Below are 10,582 nucleotides of genomic sequence, written 5' to 3' on the forward strand. Positions count from 1 at the left end.
TAAGCATGTAGCAGTAAGATCGATCATCTTACTATCTTGTCGATCAGTGCGAATGAAGTTGTCTACGACAACGCCTTGGATAAAAAGTAAAGTGAAAACCAGACTTGCGATGGAAAGCCAATACTTGTAGAACGACAACATAATTGCCATAATTATTATACCTAATACATCGATAGGATCATAGTTAGAATAAAACAAGTCGTCAAAATATTGATTATTAATCTAAAAACAAAATCCTATGTTTTATTTCTTAAAGATGATCTTTTAGAAAATGTTCTCGTTCGACCCTCAGTTCAATGCAATTTTTCGATTTCTAATTTAAGCAGCTTTAAATAAATTAGGTCGAAATAAAGTAGTTAATTGTAAGCTTTTATACATACGGTCAGACACAATATTATTTAGTCAAATTCAACAGTTGATGTATAATGTTTCGAAGGAATTATTATTAATCAATCTAAACTCAAAAGTATTAATAATGTTCTCATTAGCGGCCTTTCCAACAATTGTCTACACCTACAGTGGAGCACGACTACGACAGGTAAGATGTGAGGGGTCGTCTCAAAAATAAAAATTGAAATAATACAATACAAAAGATATAATGCTTGAAATTTATTCGATTGAAAATGGCATAACTTACCAGCAGAGTAAAATGGCATGGATTTTTAAATTCTGACGGAAAAAAAATGATCAACTCATTTTCTGTACGGTGAAAAAAAAACAGAAGAAAAAAACAGATAAAAAACAAAAAAACAACCAGCGATCTCTGATTGACTAAAAAGGAATCAAATATGAAGGCGAAGCATAATTTCCAACCTGAGAAGGCCCTACACAGTATCAACTTTTCCAGGACTTTGTTCAGGCGCACAAAACATGCGACGGAGTTTTACTAATCTAATTAGATAAATTCCCTTATGCATGGTCATAGACGAAATTAACAAAGAATCATTAGTACGAAAAAAAATATTAAAAGATTACAAAACCGGCAAAGATTTGTCAAGGAAAAAAGAAACAGCAAAACAATTTCTGACCCGTTTACAACATAACAATGACAGTGTAACATATACAACCAACGATATTTGATAAACACGGATCCCATTAAATTCTATTGCTAAGAAAATCCCGCTTCTTGTAAGAAATTCGGAGGTAATGTTCGAGAACATAGAATGGCTCTACGATAAAAAGGACAACGTCGATTGTTTTTTCGGAACACAGGCAATAATATTGGACCATCAGTTCGTGAGGACAACCATATAATTAAATGAGAAAAAAAAATAGTAATTGGACTCCAAACCCCTGGTAAGCACTATCTATAAAAAGAATTTACATTGAGAAAGCTCTATAGTAACTAGTATATTGAATTATAAATTCAATACGCAGGTAAGTTTTGATACATCTCCCCTTTTTCAAGAAGGAAATGCACCTACTTTAACAAGAGATCTTGATCTTTTCCTTCGACCTTTGACATCAATATTTTTACCCCTCCCAAAATTGAACATGTACATAGGTTAAGGTTTAGATCGTTTAAAAGGCCTCGACCGTGTTTACAAGCAGGATTATAAACGGACAGACAGTCCAGTAATGATGTTTCAGAAATTTTCAGAAAAACTTTTACAGATACACATTTATACTTATTGGTATGCGCCATAATCATTAAGTTGAAGAGAAAGCTGATCAGGACGCGGAAGGATTGCAGTAATTTTTAAATCAATTCAACGTGAAATTTGGTGTAAATACATGTAACAAGTATATTGAATGATAGAGAAATATTTTTATTTACATTTTATATTTTTTATATCTTCTGTAGCTATATATAACTGCCAAACCGAATTCATATATCGTAATGAGAATCAGACGTTTTTGTCTTTGAGACGACCGCTCCATTTTACCTGTAAACTGTAAGTGTCAAGAGTCGTTGCTGAAAAGGTCTAGTATGCTGAATATATTTTACGGATGAGATGACGTTTTGAATTGCCAAAAATATTCTTTTCTTACATTTATGACCCGCAAGAAGGCTTTGAAAATCACCTTGTAAAAAGGGATCTTCAATATGCACATCTGACAAAAGTGTTTTCCCCTAAATTCACAACAATTCATTCTAAAATAAGGAGGGTTTTCACATGTTAAATTGTGTAGTCTACGGGTGGTGTCAACTAAATATAGATGCCCAAAAACTCAATTTTATTTAGAAAGAACAAGTTTTTTCTAAATGTTGCTGTATGTGTATGTACATGGTTATAATGCAATCCGTTTGTAAAGTCAAACGAGTAATAACAACACTTTCATAAAAACAATTGTAAGTGCATTTTCATTAACGGTATTCGGTGTAGTTTAATTCCGTTGGTCTCTTTGCCTTATATTGTATTTAACTGCAAGTTGAAATGGTTTCAACTTTAGGTTGGTCGTTGGTAGGTAAATACTTTACATACGATTATCATTTACTATTTAGGGTACGAACATGATGGCCTTGTCGAAAACATAGGGATAATTACATTTTCATCTTCATTTTTGAAACTACTTGACCAGTTCTGTTTCAAATTGGTAGGAATAATGTATGAATAAAATAGTTATCAAAGGCTTATAATTCGATACGCCAGACGCGTGTTTCGTCTACATCAGACTCATCAGTGACGCTCAGATCAAAATATCATTCATAAGCCAAACAAGTAAAAAGTTGAAGGCATTGCGGACTCAAAATTCCAAATATGTTGTGCCAAATACGGCTAAGTTAATCTCTACCTAGGAAAAAAAATCCTTAGTATTTCGAATAATTCATATATTTGTAAATAGAAATTTCTAAAAATTACCATATAATAACATGCTTGCCAACACCGATGTGCGTGCTGACTACTGACAACTTTTATCTTCACGTGGTGGAATATTTTAATATATAAGCCATACAAAGTCAAATTTGTCAGGGTTAAAAGACAGGGTAAAAATTATTTTCAAGGTGAGCAATTCAAGCTCCGAGGAGTCTTTAGTTTTTAAACAATACGGACAAATGTTTAAAATTTATTGTCAAACGTCAAGTACGTTGCCTTTGTTGTGTAATCAATTACACACAACTCATATTAATTGAAATTGAATTCATAATTGATTAAACCTAACTCTGTTATAGAAAAACAAATGTGAAACAATTAAGTTCACGACAGAAGAAATTTATTGTCATGAAGTTCATGTAGGACTCGTTAGCTCCAAGCTTCTGTTTTTCTAGATATGATTTGTTATCAACAAAACCAGATAGCCAGAACTACAGGTGTCAATCTTGTAATTATTGACATTCTTTCACATGATAATGATTTGCATAATAAGTCCCCATTATTAAAGTAATTAAATAAACCACACCTTCAGATAACCAAAAAAAACCCCAGTAATTTCCCCCTGTTTCAAATTTTATACTAATAGTGGAAGGGGTAGCATTCTAATGGTAAACTGGCGACTAAGTAAACAAAATCAAATACTTTCTAGATTTCAATGCTTGTTAAATTAAAGAGAAACTGATCAAGATAACATGATTGTGGTGCAATTAGAAATAGACAACGGTAATTTATCGTGCGTTAAGGCTTTTGTTATTATTGCTCTTATAAATGTCAAATATATTCATAAGATAAAATTAAGAAATAAAATAAAAACATCCATAAACTAACATGGAAATCACCTGATGGAAGAACAGTAAACCAGATTGACCACATACTGGTGAATAAGAAGTGGCGTAGATCATTAAGAGATGTACGAGTACTCAGAGGTGCAGATGTAAATAGTGATCACTATCTATTGAAAGCTACCATCAAACTAAAACTAAGAAAGGCACCTACTGAAAACCAGAATAGAAAGAGACTAGACACAGCAAGGTTGAAGTCACCACATGTCAAGAAAGCTTTTTGCTTAGAATTGAAAAACCGGTTTAGTGTGCTAGACAACTCTGATGATGAAGAAGACAGTGTACAAAAGAAGTGGGATAACATCAAAGATATTTATGTAACGACGGCAGAAAAAACAGTTGGTCACAAAACAAAACAGAACAAAGACTGGTTAACATCTGACACCTGGCAAAAAATTGAAGAAAGAAAAACCATAAAACAGAAATCAGTAAATGCAAAGTCAAAAAGGTTACAAGATCAACTACAAGTAACATACAGAGCAAAAGACAAATAGGTTAAAAGAAGTGCTAGAAAAGACAAAAGACAATATCTGGAGGACCTAGCAAAAGAAGCAGAAAAGGCAGCCATTCTGGGAGAGTTCAGTACAGTTTACAAAATCACCAAACAACTCTGTGGAACATCAAATGCACAGACAGCACATGTAAACGACAAAAATGGCAAAGAATTGAAAACTGAAAGGGAACAAGCAGAAAGGTGGGTCCAGCATTTCAAAGAGGTATTAAACTGCCCTGAGCCTGATATCTTAGCTACCCCTGAACCATCAGAAGATGACTTAAACATCAACACAGAACCATCAACTATAGAAGAAGTAAGAATTGCCATTAAATCATTGAAGACAGGGAAGGCACCAGGCATCGATTCCATCCATGCAGAGATGTTAAAGGCAGACATAGATACATCATCTAAGGTACTCCACAATCTTTTCCTTGTCATCTGGAAAGAAGGGGACATTCCATCAGACTGGTGCAAAGGCCTGATTGTGAAATTACCAAAGAAAGGCAATCTACGCAACTGTGACAACTGGAGAGGGATTACATTACTTTCTGTCCCTAGTAAGGTATTTTGCAAAATTCTGCTAAAAAGAATTGATAAAATTGTGGATGAAAAGCTTAGAGAAGAACAAGCAGGCTTTAGAAGAGGTAGAGGGTGCATTGACCAAATTTTCACTCTGAGGAACATCATCGAGCAATGCATTGAATGGAACACACCACTTTTCATCAATTTCATTGACTTCAAAAAGGCCTTTGACAGTATACATAGAGAAACTCTTTGGAAAATTGTGAAATCGTATGGAATTCCACCAAAAATTTTGATGCTAATAAAAGCCTTCTACAACAGCTTTGAATGCAGTGTCATCCTTGATAGCTCTATCTCAGACTCATTTGAAGTTCAATCTGGTGCTATTTTTACTGGCCATTGACTGGATACAAAGACATACAACATCAGACAAAAAAAGGGGTATCCAGTGGACCATGTTTAACCAGCTAGAAGACCTTGATTTTGCTGATGACATAGCCATATTATCAACATCAAGTGGACACCTACAAGAGAAGACCAACATACTTAACAACTATGCAAAGCAAACTGGTCTGAATGTCAATGCCAAGAAGACCAAGGTAATGTCAATTAACACCAGAATTACAACACCAATAACAATCAATGATCTGCCAGTGGACAGTGTTGAAGATTTCACTTACCTTGGAAGCATCATAAGTAAAGATAATGGAACAGGAAAGGATATAAAGGCAAGACTATCTAAGGCACATGCAACATTTGCAAGACTTCATACTATCTGGAAGTCCAACCAGTACAGTTTAAGGACCAAACTGCGAATTTACAACAGCAATGTAAAATCTGTCCTGCTGTATGGTTCAGAAACTTGGCGTGTTTTAGTTAGTGACCTTCAAAAATTAGATGCATTCCATACCAGCTGCCTAAGAAAGATCAACAGAATATTCTGGCCAAATAAGACCAGCAACAAGAGCCTTTTGGAGAAATGTAATGCTAAGAGCATAACAGCAGAAATTAAACAACGAAGGTTTAGATGGTTAGGCCATGTACTGAGAATGCCACAACACCGCACACCAAAAACAGCTCTATATTGGACACCACCAGAAAAAAGGAAACCAGGGAGACCTAGAATCACCTGGCGAAGAACTGTTACTGCAGAATTAGAAGCAATGGGTTACACCTGGGGCCAAGCCCAGTACATGGCTAAGGACAGAGATAAGTGGAGGCAGTTTGTTGTGGCCTTATGTCCCACTGGGGATGAAGAGGATAAGTAAGTAAGTAAGATCAAGATAACATGATTGTGGTGCAATTAGAAATAGACAACGGTAATTTATCGTGCGTTAAGGCTTTTGTTATTATTGCTCTTATAAATGTCAAATATATTCATAAGATAAAATTAAGAAATAAAATGGAGAACGTGTCAAAAGGACAACAACCCGAACACAGAGAAAACAACAGCCATCCATGTCAAATTTGTACGTATATGAATGTGTAATAATTTAGTAATATAATTTCAGAACTGATTTAACTACTGTTTAAGCAAAAAATAAAAGAGTCTTTATTAAAGAATTGAATGCTTCTTTTTGTAAATTTATTGGGGTGTAAAAGCGTTGACCGAAGTACATTTTGTATGAAGCGCGGAAGCGCTTCATTTTAAAAATGTACGCACGGTCAACGCTTTTACAACCCTATAAAGTTACAAAAAGAAGCATTCAATACTTATAATTACATTTTTTAGCTAGGATTATAAAAACACGATTTTCATGAAGTTTAATTTTTAAATTCACCTGTGCACTTTATTGTGGGACCTCGTGTCATCATGAATGAAATGTTATTGTCTCATGCAATTGCTTACGGAATAACATGTGATGTGCAATTAGCCAATCAGAATAATGTATTATAATGAAACATACATCTAATGTAATTATTTTCATTTACTAGTTTCAAATTTGTATATGTCAACTTCCTATTTCTCCATAGTTAGTACATACCCAATCGTATGCTGCTGTTTACATATCTTAGTAGTACGGTACGTTCACAATGGAGACATAATAAATACTTAAGATTTTAAATTATAACAAATAACATAAATATCACAAAATATTTATTTCCTTGAAATGATAAAGATGACACAAATGTAAGATAAACGAATAAAGAAAGATAAAAAGAAACAAAGACAGAAAAAAGAACTTCTTAATAAAATTAAAAATCGATAAAATAAATGCAAAATAAATGAACAAATATTCTTAATAAAAAAATTAATCTAGTTACCTAATGACACAGGAATATATTTTACGGACACATCCACGATTCCGATGACCTATACAAGTCGGTGTCTAATATCAGAAGCGATTCCTTGATATTGAGACACCAGATTGATCGTCACACCAGTAAATTAACTATGTCCTATTACCTATTACGAAACTTTTTATGAGTGACGATTAAAGTGTCAAACAACCCGTGAGATCCCTTCATGTTTTGCGTTTTATTTAGATTTATAAGTTTCAAATTTGATATTCTATTCGTGTGTATATTTCAAGATAAATTGTATTTCAGTTAAAATAATATTATGTGTCACTACATACCTATGGTAATATATTTAAGTAATTTTCATCTTACATTTAATATTCATTAATAAAGTACTTTAATTTGAATATTGTCAACTCATATTTGAAATTTTGCAGTTTCTTTTTTTTTTTTTTTACAAATTTCGAAAAAACGTCGATCTTCACGTTTTAAACAAGTAATCTCGGTTCTTTGACTTCGTATACACTTTTGGACTTTGAAGTATACTAGGTCATTTAGACTTAATATAACAGAAATAATCCATAGAGAGCTTCTTCTTCAACACAAACACATATATAACTATTATAATGAAGTAATCTCACCAATATGTCATGTTTTAAATCAGCTAATATGTTCTAGCATTGTTTTCTTTCTGACATTGCATTGTTTACAATTGAAATTGGATTTATACATGTCTGTCTAGGTTCATATTGTTTTGCAATCTTGTAATATTGCATCGAAACATTGCAGTACATAATCAAAAATGAAACCTAAAGCATGACAACTCAATTGACAAATTATAATTTGTAAAAAGAACTGTATTGCCGACTTAGTAATTACGACCAGTATATTAGGTTTCTTATATTTTTTGTATTAGAAAGTCTCGTCATTGTTATCAACATAAAACAATATTAACAGCAATGCTTGTCTATCGTCAACATAAAGTTGCTCAAATAATATAAACATAAGGATATGATTAAATGTTAATAGGCAATCATGATCGAGGTTCATGATTTGGATCAACCACATAGACATTAGGCGATTTAAACTTATTATGTAAATATCAAACAACCCATTTTATAATCTCGTTCATCGAAATAGCCATACGTTAATGAAATATCAAGCAATCATAACCCGAACGGGGTAAGCACGTTTGCCTCTTTAATAACGATATAAAGAATGGAAAATCACAAAAAAATCTGAACTCCGAGGAAAATAAAAAAAATGATGTTCCTCCTCATCAAATGGCAAAATCCTGAGTTCAAACATTTCACGCGAATGGATAGCAACTGTCATACTCCTGACTTGGTACAGGCATGAATAGATAAAGAGATATTGCATTAGAAAAAAAACCCACACAAACAATATTATACACAAGGATTAGAACTTACCTTTCTTAAAAACTGGCAGAAAATTTCAAATGAACTGTTCGAAAACAGTTTTGACATCTTAAGAACAATTATCACGACACCTTATGCAGAGTTTCCGGGGAGGGATAAATCCTACTTTGTGAAGAATCACTCTGATTCAAACAAAAAATTCTCTGAAACCTATATTATCAAGATGCTTGATTTCTTGATTGACAACATATTTGTTACGTTCGGAGGACGTGTTTTTTCAACAGACTGTCGGCATCCCAATGGGAACAAACCGTGACCCTCTACTTGCTGACTTGTTTCTTTATTATTATGAGGCTGACTTCATGCAGGAACTTCTTAGGAAGAAAGATAAGAAGTTAGCAATATCCTTTAACTCTACTTTCCGCTATATAGATGACGTTCTTTCACTAAACAATTCAAAATTTGGTGACTATGTGGATCGCATCTATCCCATAGAATTGGAGATAAAGGATACTACAGATACAGTTAAGTCGGCTTCATACCTTGACTTACATCTAGAAATTGACAATGAGGGTCGGTTGAAGACAAAACTATACGACAAAAGAGATGATTTAAGCTTTCCAATTGTGAACTTCCCATTTCTAAGTAGCAACATTCCAGCAGCACCTGCATACGGGGTATATATATCCCAATTGATACGATATTCCCGTGCTTGCATTTCCTATCATGATTTTCTTGATAGAGGGTTACTGCTCACAAGGAAGCTATTAAACCAAGAGTTCCAAATGGTGAAGTTGAAATTTTACGGACGCCATCACGAGTTGGTTGACCGTTATGGAATAACCGTTTCACAAATGATATCGGATATGTTCCTTACGTCGTAACTACAATCCCTTTCCCTTTCATGAATTTGACCTAACGAATTAGACTATTTACCGGATTTGTAATCACATAAGCAACACGACGGGTGCCGCATGTGGAGCAGGATCTGCTTACCCTTCCGGAGCACCTGAGATCACCCCTAGTTTTTGGTGGGGTTCGTGTTGTTTATTCTTTAGTTTTCTATGTTGTGTCATGTTTACTATTGTTTTTCTGTTTGTCTTTTTCATTTTTAGCCATGGCGTTGTCAGTTTGTTTTAGATTTATGAGTTTGACTGTCCCTTTGGTATCTTTCGTCCCTCTTTTCCGACAAGCAACGTGAATATCTCTTTTCTTAAATTTAATTAACTGTGTTATTCAAAATATAATTTATATAAAAAAAGTCAACAAAATAATATAAATATGGAATAAATGTAGATGTTTATCAATTTATTTTATTCTATTAATTTTGTTGAAATTATTTATTAATTTTCATATGTTATTTAATAATAAAATGCATTCATAGTCCAACCCAAGTAATGAGACTGACAGTTTTACCCTAGATCATTTTAAGGTAGACTTGTAAATATTACTTTTTTTTACATAAATAAGGCCGTTAGTTTTCTCGTTTGAATTGTTTTACATTGTCTTATCGGGGCCTCTTATAGCTGACTATGCGGTATGGGATTTGCTCATTGGTGAAGGCCGTACGGTGACCTATACTTGTTAATGTCTGTGTCATTTTGGTCTTTTGTGGATAGTTGTCTCATTGGCAATCATACCACATCTTCTTTTATGTTTTTTTCATTTAACAATATTGCTTTGACAGATTATTTCGAACATTTCTGAGGGAACTGGCTCCAACTGTATATAGCATAAAATAACGTTCACGGTTACTGAAAACAAGCAATCGATGTACATGAAAACATGATTTTGTTCTATAGATATATATATCTATTGCAAACCTATGCAAAATAGCACTGCAAGGAAGCAACAAACGAAACATTTAAGTGTTCCTTCACACCATATTTTAGCGACATGATGTTCATTTTTAAAAAACCGACAGGGCAAGATTGTCATTTTAATTGTCCTTACATATAATCATATGATTGAATAATTTGTCTTTTATGATATTCTAAAAAACAATATATATATACTAAATTACGCCTGCTAAAATCCAAGTAAAATGTCAAATAGCGTAAAAGATCTCACAGCAGCAGAGATGAAAATAGCTTTAGTAAAAGCACGTCTCATTAACTGCTGTGTTTTTATATTTAATTCTATTTTCCCTTAGGAACGCTAAAATCAATAGCTGTATCTTGTTACTAAAGATTACATGAAAAGGTATCAAAAGGGATTGTCAAACAACTGAGATCCGTCGCACTGTAAAAGGTTTTCATATTCATTAATGGGATAAGTACTAAAGAT

General features: G+C 33.3%; 1 protein-coding gene across 1 annotated transcript; it reads left to right on the plus strand.

Annotated features, from left to right (window-relative positions):
• The first annotated feature begins 475 nt into the window (after positions 1–475).
• LOC134705675 (uncharacterized) lies at positions 476–5,944 on the plus strand. The gene is made up of 4 exons (XM_063564396.1): positions 476–538; positions 3,706–3,996; positions 4,153–4,798; positions 4,998–5,944. The coding sequence occupies exons 1-4, from the start codon at positions 476–478 to the stop codon at positions 5,942–5,944; spliced, it is 1,947 nt and encodes a 648-aa protein (XP_063420466.1).
• The last annotated feature ends 4,638 nt before the right edge of the window (positions 5,945–10,582 follow it).

The sequence above is a fragment of the Mytilus trossulus genome, chromosome 2 (genome assembly GCF_036588685.1).
Source record: "Mytilus trossulus isolate FHL-02 chromosome 2, PNRI_Mtr1.1.1.hap1, whole genome shotgun sequence".
NCBI classification, from domain to species: Eukaryota; Metazoa; Mollusca; class Bivalvia; order Mytilida; family Mytilidae; genus Mytilus; species Mytilus trossulus.